The sequence below is a fragment of the Lethenteron reissneri genome, unplaced genomic scaffold (genome assembly GCF_015708825.2).
Source record: "Lethenteron reissneri isolate LAM-NWPU_2019-01 unplaced genomic scaffold, ASM1570882v1 scaffold_1349, whole genome shotgun sequence".
Classification (NCBI taxonomy): domain Eukaryota; kingdom Metazoa; phylum Chordata; class Hyperoartia; order Petromyzontiformes; family Petromyzontidae; genus Lethenteron; species Lethenteron reissneri.
In genome coordinates this window covers 1-18,480 of record NW_026891057.1, presented here as the reverse complement: position 1 = coordinate 18,480, position 18,480 = coordinate 1, and the positions used below count along the sequence as shown (strand labels likewise).

Here is an 18,480-nt window from a genome sequence, read left to right as displayed (position 1 = left end):
ACTTTAAACGTCTTCAGAATTTGAGACAAGCGTTCATTCTTAAAATGCCCAAATGTTGTGGTACGGCATGTTTTGCAGTGGCACCAAAGGTTTTACACATTGCAGTTTGGATCATGTCCCATTGGAAATAATTGGGAATTTTTACTTAGACATTGTGATCACTCTCAGTAGACAATGCAGCTGCTTATCTTCGCCATTAGGTTTGCACTTCGTATGCCATTTGCAAAAAAATGTTTGACGGATTTTTCTTGAATTACAAATGACCTGCTGCAAGTGCTGATGTCGTGAAGCTTAAGCATCTGAACAAATTGTTCAGCATACTTAGGAAAAACAAGTTTTGTGCATTTTGTCATTTTCAGTTGTACAAGTAACACTAAAAAAGATATAGATTTCGTGTTTTTATATTTTATTTAAGTTGAACCTGACTGCTACTTCAGTAGGTACAGAACTCCCGATACGTTGCGGTGATGGGCGGGACCTCACCTGTAAATGCGGCACTCAAAATTACCCATCAATGGTAACCGCGGATTTTAGCCACGCAGCGACATTAATCCCCAACAAAATATGAATATCAGGACAAACCACTCCAATAATCGGTGAAAATAACAGCGAATAAGAGTTTCCATTTTACCCTAAAAACGATATGTGTCTACATTGCAGAATTTTGCATTTGTAAATATTAAATCATAAAAAAAAACATACACTCCAGTACTCAGAAGATCATAGCAAAACCTGGTCTGTGCAACTCAACCATTTTTTCCTCTCCATTTGTCTCAACATGTTTCTCTGGACATCAAGACACGCATCTGAAACATTTCTCCGTACCTCCGATTAGCGCGCTTGGATACATACGATGCGAAAGGAGTCCAAGCATACAAACACGCGTCTGTCGCAAGGCACCACGATGGGAAGTGTAAGTGTGGCGAGCACATTGTTGGAGGAAATTGGCCGTATATCATCTGAGGATTTGGGAGTTTGATTTTTATTTTATTTTTATTTTATTTTACTTTTATTCATTTAAATTTTTTACCTACGTGACTTTACCGAAAAAACCTAAGAGTATGAATCCTTGCAGTCGCGAAAGGTTCAAATCTAGAACACGATCTACACCGTTAAAATTCAGCGTTTAAAAAAGCAAAAACCTGCTGCAGTTCAACAAAGTCGTCACGTGAGTGCGAGAGGGAGAGCGGGCACGGCCAGCAGCTCTGCAGCTTCTTCTCGCAACGCTTCAGCTCTGTCCGTCAGCAAGAGCTGGCAAAGAGAAAACGCAGGTGGGGCTCAAAATCAGAATCTTGGTACCGGCAGGAACCACCTGGTTCCACCAGCCCACAGGGGATTATTGTGTCCGTCCGTCTGACCGTCCGTCCGTCCGAAGTGCATCCAAAAATGGGTGGGTGGGCTGGGTGGGAAGGGGAAGGTGGGGAGGGGCTGGGTGGGGAGGGTGGGGCTGGGTGGGGAGAGGCTGGGTGGGGAGGGGAGGGTGGGGAGGGGCTGGGTGGGGAGGGTGGGGAGGGGAGGGTGTGGATGGGCTGAGTGGGGAGGGTGGGGAGGGGCTTGGTGGGGAGGGTGGGGCTGGGTGGGGGGTGGGGCTGGGTGGGGAGGGTGTGGAGGGGTTGGGTGGGGAGGGGCTGGGTGGGGAGGGTGGGGAGGGTGGGGCTGGGTGGGAGGTTGGAGGGTTACTTTGGCAGAGAAAACGATCTGCTTGGCCTTTCTGAGTGGCAGGAACTCAATCTGTTGCACCAGATCCTTGGGCTCAGCGTTGGCCAGCATTGCCAGGGACTTCAAGCCAACTTTATACAGTTGGCGGGCTCTGGACTTGAAGAAAACGAACATTTAAACATCTGAATATTGTCACTGGATGAACGTGTCGCTGTGTGACTGATGTGGTGGCAGCATGTCCATACCTCCTTCACTCCAGCCACCTGCATGAGTGGAATCAATTCTGACTTGACACAGTAGGAGAGCTTTTGTGGGAGATCAGCAAACAGGAGTTGGTATGCCCAGAACTCGTCTAGTTCCTTCAGGGTAAAGACAAAGACTGCAGGTGGTCAGTTCACAATCATAACCGGATGAACACGATTCATATCAATGGGCTCTTAAGATGCCACTGTGTCCAGTGATGCGGACACTTTACCTGGCAAAAATGCATGATGCAGGAGGCAAAGGCTGCTGCAGATCCCACCAGGTTTTGAATGAAGCCACGATTTTGGCCAAACTTGGAGGCGACTTTCCACACCGATGTCTGTTTGTACAAGGCGTAGAGGACCAAGGCCAGGTAGAATCTGTTCACTACTCGCTCGTCCACCGCTTTCTGTCACACACCCAAAGGCAAAACAAACGATTCCACGACGTTTCGTATTAATTTAAAAACCATGGCATGATTTTAACTTGTATGCCTTTCTTATACTTTTACGACAGGTTATCTAACGAGGTGTTCACGTCTCTGCTGTAAACAATACGCGGCACTGTACAACAGCTTCATGCCAGATATCACTACTTCATTGGCATTGATAATTGTTTTTTATCCTTCTATCTGACGACAAAACTGACTCCTTTATACAAGGGATCATGTTTGCATTAACCACAACACTTGCGGTCAAAATGCAAACAAAACACATAACTCTGATAATGTATGCACTGTCCTTGAAGTTGATTCGTCCACACCCGAGACAGCTTTCCTTAGAGCCTAGTCTCACATGGTGTTGGACCAGATGATGCCAAAAGGCGCACAACTCAAAGACAATGCACCATCAGAGTATGAGAGCTCGGGGGAAGCAAAATATCATATTTTGCTACTGGCAAAGGAGGTTCCAATGGTGTAAATCTCTGACATTGTAAAGTAGGCACAGGTAATAAGAACATCAAAACCATTAAAATCTTTGGCTTAAAAACCTAGGCACCTGTCTTGTGCTTTGTCCGGCTACTTTCCTGGCGATGAAGCTCTCTGGAACACCAATGACCGTGGCCACTTTCTGTTCCGTCACATCCAGCTGATTAAACTACAAAACAAACAAACACATGTCCTGTGCATTTTTTTAACAGCTTAGCATTCATTAAGGGCATCATATTCTTAGATTTTTTGGGTAAAGTCACGTAGGTAAAAAAGTAAAATTCATATTTTATTTTTATCTTATTTAACTTTTATTAATTTAAATTTTTTACCTACCTGGTGACTTTACCGAAAAAACCTAAGAATATGAATCCTTGCAGTCACGAAAGCTTCAAATCTAGAATTAAGGGTATCATTTAATACAATGAATGTAGCATTTTCAAATACAGAATAACCCATTTCAAATAATAGTGATATATTAAGATAATTTTAAAGCTTCTACACATAGCCCACCAATCTCAATACCCTTATAACAATCTTAAAAGAAGCTATCACTTTCACAAATCAGAGCGTTATCTATAATTCAACATTTAAATAAGCCGATTATATGTATTGTTGTTACATATCGTGATGCAATGTGTCCACACCTGTCGCATGTACGTGTTCCAGTCCGGTCTGCACTGAGAGACCAAGTCGTACGGCGTCGCCAGGTAGATGAGGTGCAGGTAGTTATTCAGCACCAAGCCTTCAACGCCCGCTTTTAGATCTCGGTACAGCACGGTACAAAAAGCCAAATCGACGGATCCTGCGAGACAAACACGACATTAGAACACTGCGTGCGTGCACGTGCGCTCGTGCACGTGCGCTCGTGCACGTGCGCTCGTGCACGTGCGCTCGTGCACGAAGCCGACTACAGCGTCACTTTGAAAGTAAATGTCAGGCTTGCCTTAAAAGTGAGATTTAGCTTCGCAAAAAAAACATCTACCTTGTAGATTTCAATTTAAAGCTTTCGTGACTGCAGGGATTCATATTCTTGGTTCTTTTGGTAAAGTCACGTAGAAGGGAAATAATAAAATAAATAAAACATTATAAAATACATTGTTATTTTATAATTTTTCGGTAAAGCCACGTAGAAGGGAAATATAAAATAAAAAAATAAAACATTAAATATTTTATTATATTATTTTATTAAGTTTTATTTTTTTTTCCTTCTAGGTGACTTTACCGAAGGAACCAAGAAGATGAATCCCTGCAGTCTAAAACATAATAAAATATATTATATTCTATTATTTTACAATGTTTATTTTTATTATTTTATAATTTCCCTTCTACGTGACTTTACCGAAAATAAGAAAAATAAAACATAATAAAATAAATTATTATATTATTTTATGTTATATTTTTCTTATTTTATTATTTCCCTTCTATGTGACTTCACCGAAAGAAGCAAGAAGACGAATATTACTACCCTTGTATGTGGCTTGACCAAGCTTGGTAACCTCCAGCAGCTGCTCAGAGGGTGCAGCAGCGTCTCCCTCGGACCTCCTGCAGAGCCTCACCAGGCCCGCCTGCTGCAGCTGCTGCAGGCAGTGCCGGCACAGATCCCTGACTTTCTTCATCCCACCACCCTCCTGCTGCTGCTGCTGCACCCCAAACAGGGTGGTCTCCAAAAAGCGATGGATAGCGTCGATGTCCGTTGCGATCTGTTACCAGCAAAGGGTTGTAAATGCGGTTTGTCAATTCGTAATATTTCATACCCTTAGTTCTTTCGGTAAAAGTCACGTAGGTAAAAAATGAAATTAAAATTCACGTTTTATTTTTATTCATTTTCATTTCATTTTTTACCTACACGGTGACTTTACCGAAAGAACTAAGGGTATGAATCCTTGAAGTCACGAAAGCTTCAAATCTAGAATTCGTAATATTTGTTCGATCGTCAACAAGCAACGCAAATGATTACGCGAGTAGCGGTTCGGATTCATCAAGAAAAATGCATCATTGCGCTCATCTTACACACTTGATCGTGCGTCTAGGAATACATGAAATATGTATTTGCGTGAACTCTGTAGCCTCTATTGGCATTACAACTCACCACATTGTTAAACAAATATTTCTTCTTGAATCACTGCTCCAAATCGTGACAATGTTTCAAATCGCAAGGGATACACACATATATATGCACCATTTATTTTTACTAAACCAATAAATGTCTTCTTCTTGGTTCTTTCGGTAAAGTCATCACGTAGAAGGGAAGTAATAAAATAAGAAAAATAAAACATAATAAAATAATTCTCACGACGTTTCGGCCACAACGCAAGCAGCCGTCTTCAGGTGAGGAACAGGTCTGTCGAGAAGACAGAGTCTGAATGACAACCCCAGGCTTGGAGCGTGTTTTTAAGCTGGGTTGGAGGGGGGGAAGAGCGCCTTGACAAAATAATTTGCATATCAAGAGGAGTTTAGCATATATTTAAGCTGGGTTGGAGGTGGAAGAGCGCCTTGACAAAATAATTTGCAACCCAGCTTAAAAAGACGATCCAAGCCTGGGGTTCACTCAAACAAGCATGATCTGATGAGTTGATGACTTAATGATGACATCACTCTGCTGCTGCTGCTGCTCTATATAAGATCAGGAGACACAGCAGAGCCTCACCATTCTGGCGAATTGCCCGATGATGATGCTGGATGCAATTACCAGCGAAACGTCGTGCTACTCAAATTGTAAATGTTGTGGTTTCACGCTTCAACACACCGGTGGGCTAAAGCAGTGAACTATTTTGTCTTTTGTCAACGTGACACTTTTTTACTGATTGGCCGTGTCGGGTGGTGGAGGGTTACGACACATTTATAAATAACGCGGCGATCTAAACCCAACAACGTTGATTATGAAGCATGATCTATTTAAACTCTGAGTATGTAACTACCACGAACCGTTTCATATCAAATGTATCGTGTCAAATGCATGCATCTGTTGCCCCAGCAGTTTGTAAACGGTAAACATCGGCTCCAAAAACACACAAACAGGTGCCGAGTATTATTAAACAGACTTGTCTCCTGGTTGCTGCGTAACATTTCCATGGAAACGTCACTGCAGTTCATTTCGTGCGTAATTTACGTTATAAGCAGAACAGAAACTGACCTTCAAGCCAATGAGTGACAGGAGTAGGCTTTGAACTCCTTTTCCATCTGCATGTGCCAGGCTACTCTGGCAAACTTCAAATGGTCCACCCACAAGTAGCGTCACCACCTACAAGTAGAAAAACGCAGAAAAATCATATTTTTTCTTCTGGCAAATGAGGTTCCAATGGTGTAAATGCTTCACCCCGAGCTCTCATACTCTGATGGTGCGTTGTCTTTGAGTTGTGCGCATTTTGGCGTCATCTGGTCCAACACCATGTGAGACTAGGCTCTAAGGAAAGCTGTCTCAGGTGTGGGCCAATCAACTTCAAGGACAGTGCGTACATTATCAGAGTTGTGTTTTTGTTAGCATTCCGACCGCAGGTATTGTGGTCAATGCAAACATGACTCCTTGTAAAAAAGGTGTCAGTTTTGTTGCCAGATAAAAGGGTAAATTTTTTAAATCATATTTTGCGACTGGCAAAGGAGGTTCCAATGGTGACAGAGAAATCGATTACAAAGAGCACACTTCCGCTACACAAGAACAAGGTCTGTAGGCCGGTGTGATCATTTTAACAAGACGCTCAACTTTTGAATGGGACGTCCTTCAGCTAATTCTAACATTGGGAGCATGGCAGCAGAACAGCCGCTACACCTTGGGCTTGTCCCTGCTGTTGACGATGGTGATGCTCTCTCCCGACGCGTCTATCCCCGCCCGCCCGGCACGGCCCACCATCTGCTTGTACTGGCTTCGGCTTAGGAAGGAATTGCCGATGTAGGGGGAGCGGAGGATCACCCTGAAGGCAGGTGCGTGCGTTGGGGCAGGAGGCACAGGAGACGATCCACAAGTTATCGACGAACAAGAAAAACATTCGAGCGTGGTTGTGACGCATAGCACTCCGATGTGCTTTCGGGTCGTGCCGCTTGTCGTTTGGCACGACGTCCGACATGTCGCCCTACGTGTTGACAGCTTCTTCAAGAACATCATGCCAAACAACACGTGGTACCACCTTAAAAATCATCGGAGACTTTGTGCAAGGTGACCGCGTACTTTTTACCGCGCTATGCCAATGGCTTCTGCGTGGCGAATGAGTATCTAAAATTGAAGGCGCACATCTTTCATTTACACGTTTTAAACGTCTCTGGCGTGCCGATGCCAAAACACTCCCCCAACTCACAACATGATTGATGGCTAACTTCACGGCGGTTATGTACACACGCGCTCAACTTCTTTCGCGCCGTACGTAGCCAGCCGTGCTAATCGGAGGTGCGGCCGACACCGCAATGCACCGACGACCGAGGTGGCGAACCTGCGTGCCGGTAGATTGACGCCGGCCGCCAGCGTGGAGGTGCACGCCAGCAGGCAGAGCGTGCCGCCAAAGTAGGCCTCCTCGATGAGGCGGCGCTCCTCGCCCGTGAGGCCGCCGTGGTGGTAGGCCAGGCCGTAGGGGACCGTGTGCCGCAGCACGGGACACAGCTCCCCGTCGGCCCGCAGCTCGGCGAGCAGCGCGCGTTTCTCCTGCACGCGGTGACGCAGGAACGTCCTGCGGGCGGTCAGAACGCGCCGGAAAGGGGGCGGTGGTGCCGCTGGTGTTGTCACCTGCGAGCGCTTTCTCCGCTCCAGGCGGCGACGTCGACAGCCGCTGTCGACGTCTGCTGTGAAGTCCGTTTGTCAATGTGCTGCTGGGTGGGGGCCAGAGGTCGCAACCGGGTACCCGATACCCGTACCCTGCCCGATACCCGGCTACCCGTACCCGGCCGGGTACGGGTAGCCGTTTGCGACCCTGGTGCAGCCGGGTACGGGTAGGGTACCCATTTGCAACCCTGGTGCGGCCGGGTACAGGTAGGCCGTGAGTCACTGGTGAGTCACCGTTTGTCACTCATTTCGGGTAGGGTACGGGTAGGGAACGGGTACCCGGAACCGGCCGGGTACGGGTACCCATTTGCGACCCTGGTGCGGCCGGGTACAGGTACGGGTACCCATTTGCGACCCTGGTGCGGCCGTGTACGGGTACGGGTCCTCACCGAGATGTGACGGGTCGTTCTCGCGCTGGGAGTGAGCGTTTGCGCGTGCGAGTTGGAAAGTGTGATCGTGGCGAGCGAGGAAGATTGTGGCCGATTCCTCGCACCCTGGACACTCTCTGTACCAGCTACTCCCCTCCGGCAGAAGGCTGCGGTCCATCAGGACCAAACCTCACGTCATAAACACAGTTTCTTCCCATCCGCTGTTGACCTCTTCAGCAAGGCCAAGGGCTTAAAATGAACTTTACACTTTAACATTTCATCTACAAAATTACACCTTGCCATATTTACAACAGGTCACCCTATTTGTATTTTAAGATTGTACATCTTATATTGTATACTTATTCAAAATTTTACATACTTTAGCCCCTTAGTATTAGTTAGACTTTGTTATTTTAGTATAGTTAGACTGTATACCACTTATTTAAGTTTTAAGATTCCTACATGTTGAATGTATGCACCTTCCTGCCATAGTACATTCCTTGTCTGTGCAAACTGTCGTGGCGAATAAAACCCTTTCTTGCCCACAGCCAACACCTGTAGTGGCTCCGTGTGTCAACATCGCCACTGGGGAGACAAAGGTGGTCGGACGTGGTTTTGGCCACACACCCCCGCGTGCGCCATAACGGTCTACAAAAGTACTTCTCGCTAACAGCACTTGCTCCTACAGTCTGTTAAGGCTATGTGGGGGACTTTTGTCTTTGTGTGCACGTGTGTGCGTGTGTGTGTGTGTGCGTGCGTGTGTGTGCGTGTGCGTGCGTGTGTGTGCGCGCGTGTGTGTGTGCGTGTGTGCGCGTGTGCGCGTGTGTGTGTGGTGCGTGTGTGTGTGTGCGTGTGTGTGTGCGTGGTGTGTGCGTGTGTGTGCGTGTGTGTGTGCGTGTGTGTGCGTGTGTGTGTGCGGTGTGTGTGCGTGTGCGTGTGCGCGCAATTAAACCTTATGGCGGGACCCCGGGGTCCCATAAGCCCCCGGCTCTCGCACAAACTGCGTTGCGACGTCACGTTGTGTCTGTTGAAGACGAACGACACGGCAATCTATTCCTCTAATCAAAGTTGTATTTATGACTACGGCAACTTTGGCAACTGACGGGTGCTCGGTGAAGAACGAGAAGAATGATTTCTGGTGGGTCGCTGCGTTGATGTGCGCGGTGGGAGAGAGTCGCCAAAAATATAATTTGTTAATTACGATTTTGACTTCTGTTTATTTCGGGACCCCGGGGTCTCATTGCCCCCCTTACGACTACGACCTAGGACTCAAGGTAAATGAAAATAAAAAAAGTGTTTTTTCTGTTTGTGTTACTTTATTTTTAGTTTTATTTACAATACAGTACTTTTTACAGTACCAAGTGTAAAAGTACAGTATTTCTTATTCATTATGAGTTTAACAATGCTTTCCTTATTGTTGAACTGTAACACACTTCACAACACTGACCTGATGGGCATTTAAATAAGCGCATTATTGTGTTCCGCTCGTAATGAACCATTAGACTTGCGAACGGGGTCTCAGGAATGAATTCGGACTGCCCCCTGCAAGGTCACTTTCCCTTGAGGAAAATACCAAAAAAAATCTGCACAGATCGGTGTAAACATTTTTAAGAAATGCACAAGAGCCTTCAGGAATTTCCAGTTTAAACAACACGATGCTTTTTTGCATTTGGTATTGAAAGTATAGATTGTATTCAAGCAACTCTCAAAACTCAATTGTGCACGTTAAAGATATTTGACACACCGACGTAAATACATCGAACAACTGCCTTCTAATGTGACATCAAGGAGTAACTCTTGCAAGATGTACGACTGCAATGTAGAGGTACACGTACTTTGCCAGGTACTTGCAGATCATCTCTGCCACATTCTCGCAGTTCTTCTTCGTGGGGCAGAAGACGAGACAGGAGTGAGCGGGGATGACTTCCGTGACCAGAGCCACGATGTGGTCTGGGTCCGTCTTCAGCATTGCGCTTGAGTACTGTCGCCGCAGCACACACAGCAGCCACGACGTAGCACAGGGGCATGTGACCAGCCGACCGCCTTGGGCCACGTACGGAGTGCGTCGTGGTGATAACTGGCCGGTGAGAACCGGGGAATGCGAACGCTCTGCTACCAAACTCTCTGGTTTTTCTGGTAAAGTCACGTGGGGTAAGGGTAAAAAATAAAAAAGTGAAAACAACTACATTAACACTATGAGACCTCTCTTTTACCAGTGGCAAAATATAGTAGTAGGCTTTTACCCTTTAAACTGGTACAAAACTGACACCTTTATACAAGGCATCATGTTTGCAATAACCACAACACAAGTAGTCAAAAATGCAAACAAAAATAAGCAACTCTGATGACAGTGCATATTATTATCATTATCAAAGTTGCTTATTTTTGCTTATTTTTGTTTGCTTTTTTGACTACTTGTGTTGTGGTTATTGCAAACATGATGCCTTGTATAAAGGTGTCAGTTTTGTACCAGTTTAAAAGGGTAAAAACCTACTACTACAGCTACATTAAATCACGACGTTTCGAAGGCTACACAAGCGTCCGTCATCAGGTCTGGCTGCTCCAGCAAAATTCCTGTAGCGTAGGAAGAGAGCTTTGCTACCGTGTGGCCCGCAGGGACCTACCTAGGCGAATGGCAAAGTGGCTCGTTCTTGAACAAGCTTTGACAACCATCACATGTAGCCCATCGTGAAATGTCAATAGACGTAACTGTGCATTTCAGAAAATAATCAATCACGTCATTGTGGAGAGTATCAATAACAAAATCAACAAGCAATGTCTCTTTCGATTTAAAGCTTTCGTGACTGCAGGGATTCTTCTTCTTGGTTCTTTCGGTAAAGTCATCACGTAGAAGGGAAGTATAAAATAATAAAAATAAAACATAATAAAATAATTCTCACGACGTTTCGGCCACAACGCAAGCAGCCGTCCTCAGGTGAAAACCAGGTCAGACGCTGTCTCCCCGACAGACCTGGTCTTCACCTGAGGACGGCTGCTTGCGTTGTGGCCGAAACGTCGTGAGAATTATTGTATAATGTTTTATTTTTACTATTTTATTACTTCCCTTCGACTTGACTTTACCGAAAGAACCAAGAAGAAGAAGCAATGTCTGCTTCCTCTATCCATCTGTCCAGATATATATTTCACAGGTTATTTAAACTTGAAAGCTGTTCAAAAGCTTGTGTGCCTATTTTATTTCCATTGATGTCTGTGCACTCACCTTGTGACTGAGCAGTCGGATAAAACTGAAGCTTTCTTCTGGACACCGAGCCTTGTTGTTTACCTCGTAGATAGAGTCTCCAAGCTTAATGTACTCTCTTAACTGGACCTGTGAGGATCACGGCAGCCATGTAGACTTTTGTAAGAGGCTGAAGACGTGTATCTTTCACACATCAGTTGCGCAACATTTTTATGAAAATTAAACTTTCAATAATAATAATAATAAGAATGTGATTCTTTTCGATGTAAAGCTTTCGTGACTGCAGGATTCATCTTCTTGGTTCTTTCGGTAAAGTCACGTAGGATGGAAATAATAAAATAATAAAAATAAAACATTTTAAAATAATTCTCACGACGTTTCGGCCACAACGCAAGCGGCCGTCCTCAGGTGTAGAACAGGTCTGTCGAGAAGACAGAGTCTGAATGACACACCCCAGGCTTGGGGCGACTATTTAAGCTGGGATGGAGGGGTGAAGAGCGTCTTGACAAAAAAAAAAACGGCTGCTTGCGTTGTGGCCGAAACGTCGTGAGAATTATTTTATTGTTTTATTTTTATTATTTTATTACTTCCCTTCTACGTGACTTTACCGAAAGAACCAAGAAGATGAATGTGATTCCTACCGGTCGAAAATCGTTAGTGTACAACTCCGCATTCAGGAATTTTTGCAAGTCCTTGATGTTGCTCAGAGTGGCACTCATACCGATGACCTGAGTTGTTTCTGCAATAGAATCAAGCGAATGCAACACCACACTGAATCACAGATGGAACTGAATCACCACAACGACGACTGGAAACCCGCAGTAATGTATGATAACTGCAGGGTGAGAACAAACGTACTTGACGCATACTGAACCTTGGCCAGCGTCTGCTCCAGGGTGGCCCCACGGCTGCCACCTTCGCCCAACATGTGCAGCTACAGACCACGCAACAAACCATATAGTACACCATTGGGACCTCATTTGCCAGTAAAACATGATAATTGGTTTTTTACCCTTCTATCTGGCAACAAAACTGACACTTTTTTTACGAGGAGCCATGTTTGCATAGACCACAATACCTGCGGTCGGAATGCAAACAAAAAACACAACTCTGATAATGTATGCACTGTCCTTGAAGTTGATTGGCCCACACCCGAGACAGCTTTCCTTAGAGCCTAGTCTCACATGGTCCTTGAAGTTGATTGGTCCACACCCGAGACAGCTTTCCTTAGAGCCTAGTCTCACATGGGTTGGACCAGATGACGCCAAAAGGCTCTAAGGAAAGCTGTCTTGGGTGTGGACCAATCAACTTCAAGGACAGTGCATATCATTATCAGAGTTATGTTTTTTGTTTGTATTATGACTGCAGGTATTGTGGTCTATGCAAACATGACGCCTCGTAAAAAATGTGTCAGTTTTGTTGCCAGATAGAAGGGTAAAAAAACAATTATCAAACCATTAGTACGTCGCTGCAAATGAGACTCAACACTACATTGCACTGACGTCACAGCTCGTGTGCTGCTGCTGCTGGGTGGACTGTTGCATTGTGGGCCTGTGCAAGATGGCGGAGGCTTGGGGATGCCCTCATCCAGAAGTAGATTCACGACGGCTGATTATGACGATGATGAACATTAATACGTAACATTTGTAATGACATTTGCAGGATGCCAATTATTCTCTGTAATTAAATAATGAATGCCGCATACCTCATCCACAACGATCAGGCCAATCTCCTTCATGCGCCCCTCCTCTAGAAGGGCGTTGACCAGGCTGTGGGCTTTCTCAATGGTGGCGATGTAGAGAGAATTCTTCTTTCGGTGTTTTCGCGGTGGCATGCGCCCCTTGCTTCCCGCGTATTCCTCTATGAAGATTTCAAGCTCCACACCAAACACAGACAGGCTCCGCACCTGTTCGAGCAGCAGCAGCAGCAGTAGTAGCAGCAGTAGTAGTGTGATGCCGCCGCCATGAAGCCGTTCGGCAGGCGCCCAAATCCCCGACCTCGCCACCACCAAGCAACGGAGCCAACCCCGCGTCCCCCTCACCTCACCTCACACGAACACACCCGCACGCATTTCCCCCCCCCCCCCCATAGAGCTCCGAGGGGAGGTCACCTGGCCGACCGGTTTTTATCCGAAAAACCCTTATCGGGGTTAACTCTCACGGTTTCCGGCGATCAGGGAATTGGACGACCTCCCCCGTGCTACGTTGCGCCGCGGCGCTGCGACCAGCCTTAATATGGTGTGGTCGCGGCATGGGGCATTCGGCCACCGCGGTTGAGGCGCATTTCCCCCCACACACACCCCCACGGGTCGACGGGGCAAGCAGGGGAGGGACGGGACAGCATGAATAGCGGGACCGCAGGAGCTGTTGCGCATAGTCATGGAGGGTTGGGATAATTACGCTTGAGCGCGCAGGCCCCATTGTTAGGAAGGGTAAGGGATTAATTAGGATGTACGCCGCCAACGCCGCTCACTGATTAGCAGATCAAAAGCGCCCGGAACCGCCGTGCGCGGGCTCGAGGTGCGCGAGCCCATGTTCAGCGCAGCATCCCCTTTGAGGTAGGGAGGATAAATAGAGGGGCGCAGAGGGGAAATCGCTCTCTTACTCCAGCGCCAGGCGACCAGACGCAGCTCGAGCCAGCGACCCGGACGTCCGTGCGACGCACCGAGGCACGCGGTTAGCACAAGGATCAGCGGACCGCCGTGGACACTTAACAGTGAGTAAGAAGGTGAATTAGAATCATAGCAGATAAATGGGGAATAGGTATAGAGGTATCAGCGTAGGCCAGCCTCGTCGACTCACTGATTAACATCTAGTTCCAGGTAGCGGATAATAAATCATTAATAGCGAAGCGTGGTCTCGCGTGATCTTGTCGTGCAGTGTGAGCGCGTGGGTGAGCGTGTGTACGCAGTGGTTCTGTAGTGCTGCGGCTCGCCTCGGGGGAGCGCTGCGCAGAGCGGTGCGAGAGTAGGTGTCGCGTGTGTTCACTCCGTGTGTGATACAGGTGCACGATCATAACGCGAGTAGTCAGTGTGGAGTTGGAGTGCACGGAGCGGTGTGTGTGTGTGCGTACGTTCGCTCCGTGTGGGTCGCAGGTACGCGATTAGGAAAGGGAGGTATCGTGGTAGCGTAAAGGGGGACATAATACTACGCGGTATCCAACCATGCCTACTACGCGGACCCGCGGGGGAGGGGAATCCTCGGGCGACGGCTCCCACACCATGGGTGAGGAACCTAGCAGCGGTTTCGCTCAGCAGCGGGGGGGCGATTGATGAGGTTAGCCCGGCCGTAAGCATCATCGAGGGAGGGATCTCGGGGGCTAGCGACCCCGACAGTAGCAGCAGCAGCAGTAGCAGCGGCGACACATCACAATTGTGTGTCGTGTGGGAATAATTGATGAACCCGAGATTGTACTCTGCATCCGAGTATCTGTTCCTAAGCCAAGACGGAAATATTTCAACGAGACTTCCAAATTCCCGGCTGCCTCAGTTGACTTATCTTGGAGGACTTTACATAGAGACAAAACATAGGCCTCGACACAGAGACGTGGTTTCTCTGTGTGCCTTTGTACGTCTCTCTCTCTCTATGTATCTCTGTGATATCTGTCTGCTTATATGTCTGTCTATATGTCTCTGGTTCTGTTTAATCTCTCTCTCAAATTTAGTATTCTCAGGAAGAACGTAATCAACCAGGTAGGGTGTTGACTGTTATGTTATCCGACTCTCTGTTGTATTACATTACATTTCTAAGTATACTAGATTTGTGTTTCTATTTCATTTATACCTGATGACGATTGCTTGCGTTGCAATTGAAACGTCGTATGCTAGTATTTAATTGATCATTTTCTCTTTATACGTCACTTTACCGAAAGAACCAAAGAGTCATTCGTATAACCGCATTTATGCTGCTGTGTCGGTGTGGAAATGTGCGTGTACAAAAGCGATCGTTACCTTCTCCTGGACGATGGCAACGTAGGGAAGAATGAGCAGAGCGTCCGTTCTCTTGCAGAGCAGCTGCCTCAGCATGAGGATCTCTGCCACGAGCGTCTTGCCGCCACTTGTCGGTAAAGAGTAAATCAGATTCTTCCCTCGTCTCACGGAGTCCAGGGACAAGCAGTCGTGCTGCCAGGCTTTGCGGCGTCATGTGTCGACACAAATATAAAAAGAGAATGATTAAATGCACGGCAGAATCTGAAACACGTGAATGTGTCAATTGTAATTAAATCCTTTATATTAAGTTCGCTTGCGTGCTTGCGTGCTTGCTTGCGCGCTTACGACCGTGCAAATCTTTCGGTCGTTTTTTAACCCACTTCCCGTGATCCAATCGAGCTGACATTTTGCACACAGACTCGTTGTGCGTGACAATTTATTCTCGTTAAATTTTTTTTCCTAACTTTTAACACTTTTTAGGAAAAAATAAATTATATTTAATTACCAATTGCTTAATGGTGGCAGGCAATCATCTGACCGATAGGTGGCAGCCATCTCAAGCCAGAGGACGAGAGGACTCTAGCCGCCATGCATATAAAGGATTTATAGTGAAAAACTTTGTTTTTACGGGTTAATTTTTTTTCAAACGGGTGGCTTATTACACGTTAAGAGAACAAAAACGCCGATTAAAATGATTAACTTGCGTGCAGGACGACAAAAATGTTTCAACCATCACCTAATGTGTGAGAAATTGGATTAGGCTTGACAGCTACATCACGACACTGGTGATGTGTAAACGTTTACAGTACGAATCAAATAAGCAGTGATATGCTGTTATAACAAAAACAAATTGGTAAAATACATTTAGCAAAATTCCACCATGTACTAAAATTAATTTCTCAACCCCCCCCTCCCTCTCTGCCCCCCTCACTCTTTGCCCCCCTCTCTCTGTACCCCCCACCCCCTCTCTCTCTACCCCCTCTCTCTATCTAAGGCCTCGACACAGAGGCGTCGTTTCTCTGTGTGCCTATGTTGTGTCTCTCTGTGTCTCTGTGTTGTCTCTCTCTGCTTATATGTCTGTCTGTGTGTCTATATTGTGTGTCTCTGTGTCTGTGTGCCTATGTTGTTTGTCTCTCTCTGTGTGTCTCTGTGTTGTCTCTCTCTGCTTATGTGTCTGTCTGTGTGTCTCCTGTTCTGTTTAATCTCTCTATTAAATTTAGCAATCTTGGAAGAGCGTAATCAATCCAGGTAGGGTGTTGACCGTTATGTTAGCCGACTATCTGTGTTGTATTGCATTATATTTCTAAGTTTACTAGGCTTTGTTTTCTCTTTCATTTGTACCTGATGACGATTGATTGTGTTGCAATCGAAATGTCGTTTGCTAGTATTTAATTCATTATTTTCTCTTTCTACGTGACTTTACCGAAAGAACCAAAGAGTAAGTCCGCCAAATACTATTCAATTACCATTTCTCCCACGAGAGAAAAAAAAAGATATGTTGGCATGAAAAAAAACCGAGAGACAGTTTCGCGTAAATATCCGAGTGTAAAAAACAGCAAACATTACCGTAGAGCTCTTTAATGCCACGCTGTTGTTGCAGAAGGCTGTGCACCTTCGTGGGAAGCCCATAGAAAGGCCCAATCTCAAACTGGCTGTCATCAGCACAAGTCTCCGTGGCGATCTGTCTCTCGTGCGACAGCGCAGACTCCTGCAGGTGCCTGGTGCGCGAGACCACGCGGGTAGCTGCCGCCCACGCGTTTGCCACGAGCGTTTTCTTGATGCGATCTCTTATGCTCGTGCCCTTGTTGGCTACATCTGCGGCTACTTTTATATTTTCCACTCCAAGCGCATTTGCTGTTGAAGAACCGTCGGCTCTTCCGCGAGCGATGTGGTCAGCCTCTTCACTAAAGGCAGCATTTGAGTCATTTGCTTCCGAAAGTGCAGAAGCACAAGTGGGTTTTGGCGGTTTTCTGGTGGTAATAGTACATTCTAAATCGTCCGTTAAGATATCAGCCAATTTTATCTCATCCTCCGAATGAAAGCAACCTGTTTGTGCGTCAGCTTGAGAATTAGACGTTAACGTGCGAATGGTTCCATCGAGCTTTGGAAGTTTTGCATTTTGAGAATTGCCTCTCGACGAGCTCCGAATGTCGTTTCCTACAATATTTGCGTAAAAAACCGTGATGCGGCTCAGTCTGTACATTTTGTGCGATGTGTAGAGGATTATATTCTGTTCTCTTTAGTGTATTCTTATTCCAGTCACGAGGCAGCAATTGTTCCACATTGTGTGTTTTCATTTGACCAGTATTGTCACAGCCCAATATAGTCCCACAAGACAAAGCCGAGTGTTGCGTAAGCTTCTTGGGAAGCCACTTTTGTGGTTCTGGGTCTTTCTGAGTAAGATTGAACGTCTGTGAACAATTGTCTTGGTTGTGCTGTTTTTCAAGTAGTACATCCACGAGTGAGATGTCTCCTGCAACACTGTCACATTCCCCACGCATGGCATCGCTTCTGTCCTCACCATCACACTTCAAAGGGAAACAACGAATTCGCATCAGCAATGACTCTCGCGGACAACTTCCAATCCAAATAAGTTGCGAGTGTGTGGTGGGGTGCGGCGATGTTAAGGGGCCCTGGTTTTTCACGACCCTATTACAGTACTTCCTCTCCACAGGTGACTGATTGTTGGGAAAGCAATGCACGAAGGTACACATGTAACGAGTGGATTGTTATAGGTGATGGACGTGTAGAGGCTTTGAAATAGCATTTCTCGATATTGTTCCACATATTTGTATGGCTTTAGTGCTGTATCTATGAATGGATCATCCTGTCAGAGGTTGCAACCGGGTACCCCGATACCCGGCTACCCTAACCCGATACCCGGCATACCCGTACCCGGCCGGGTACGGGTACCAGTTTACGACCCTGGTGCGTCTGGGTACGGGTAGGCCGTGAGCACTGGTGAGTAACCGTGAGTAACCGGTTTGTCACTCATTTTCGGGTAGGGTACGGGTAGGATACGGCTACCTGTACCTGGCAGGGTACGGGTACCATTTGCGACCCTGGTGCGGCCGGGTACGGGTAAGGAATCAAAAACCCGTTTGCGACCTCTGCATCCTGTACTGGACTATGAAAACAAAGTTCGTTTACCTCCGGCGCGTCGCAGCTGTTGCCTGATAAACCGAGCTTCTTCGCCACGACATCTGCGATAAAGACTTGCGAAGGGAGCTCTTTGCAATCATCAGGAGGATCCATGAATTTAAAGTCTCCACACGAATGGGAATCCGTTGCCTCACGAGAATGTCTGCACGCCCACTTCGTCTTTTAGCCACACAGTGCACCACGACTTTGTCTTTGCTCGGTGTGAGACCCGCTTTCTCTCTGCTGCGTTTCACAGAATGAGAC

At 46.5% G+C, this 18,480-nt stretch overlaps 1 protein-coding gene across 1 annotated transcript; it reads right to left on the bottom strand.

Annotated features, from left to right (window-relative positions):
* Positions 1 to 391: 391 nt before the first annotated feature.
* LOC133362047 (helicase POLQ-like) lies at positions 392 to 13,081 on the bottom strand. Its single transcript, XM_061581017.1, has 14 exons — positions 12,853 to 13,081; positions 12,006 to 12,081; positions 11,789 to 11,886; positions 11,169 to 11,276; positions 9,784 to 9,929; positions 7,255 to 7,488; positions 6,600 to 6,741; positions 5,967 to 6,074; positions 4,299 to 4,533; positions 3,478 to 3,635; positions 2,901 to 2,999; positions 2,135 to 2,311; positions 1,905 to 2,018; positions 392 to 1,251 (listed from the first exon to the last, which is right to left on the bottom strand). The coding sequence occupies exons 1-14, from the start codon at positions 12,979 to 12,981 to the stop codon at positions 1,165 to 1,167; spliced, it is 1,911 nt and encodes a 636-aa protein (XP_061437001.1). The 5' UTR covers positions 12,982 to 13,081; the 3' UTR covers positions 392 to 1,164.
* Between the last annotated feature and the right edge of the window lie 5,399 nt (positions 13,082 to 18,480).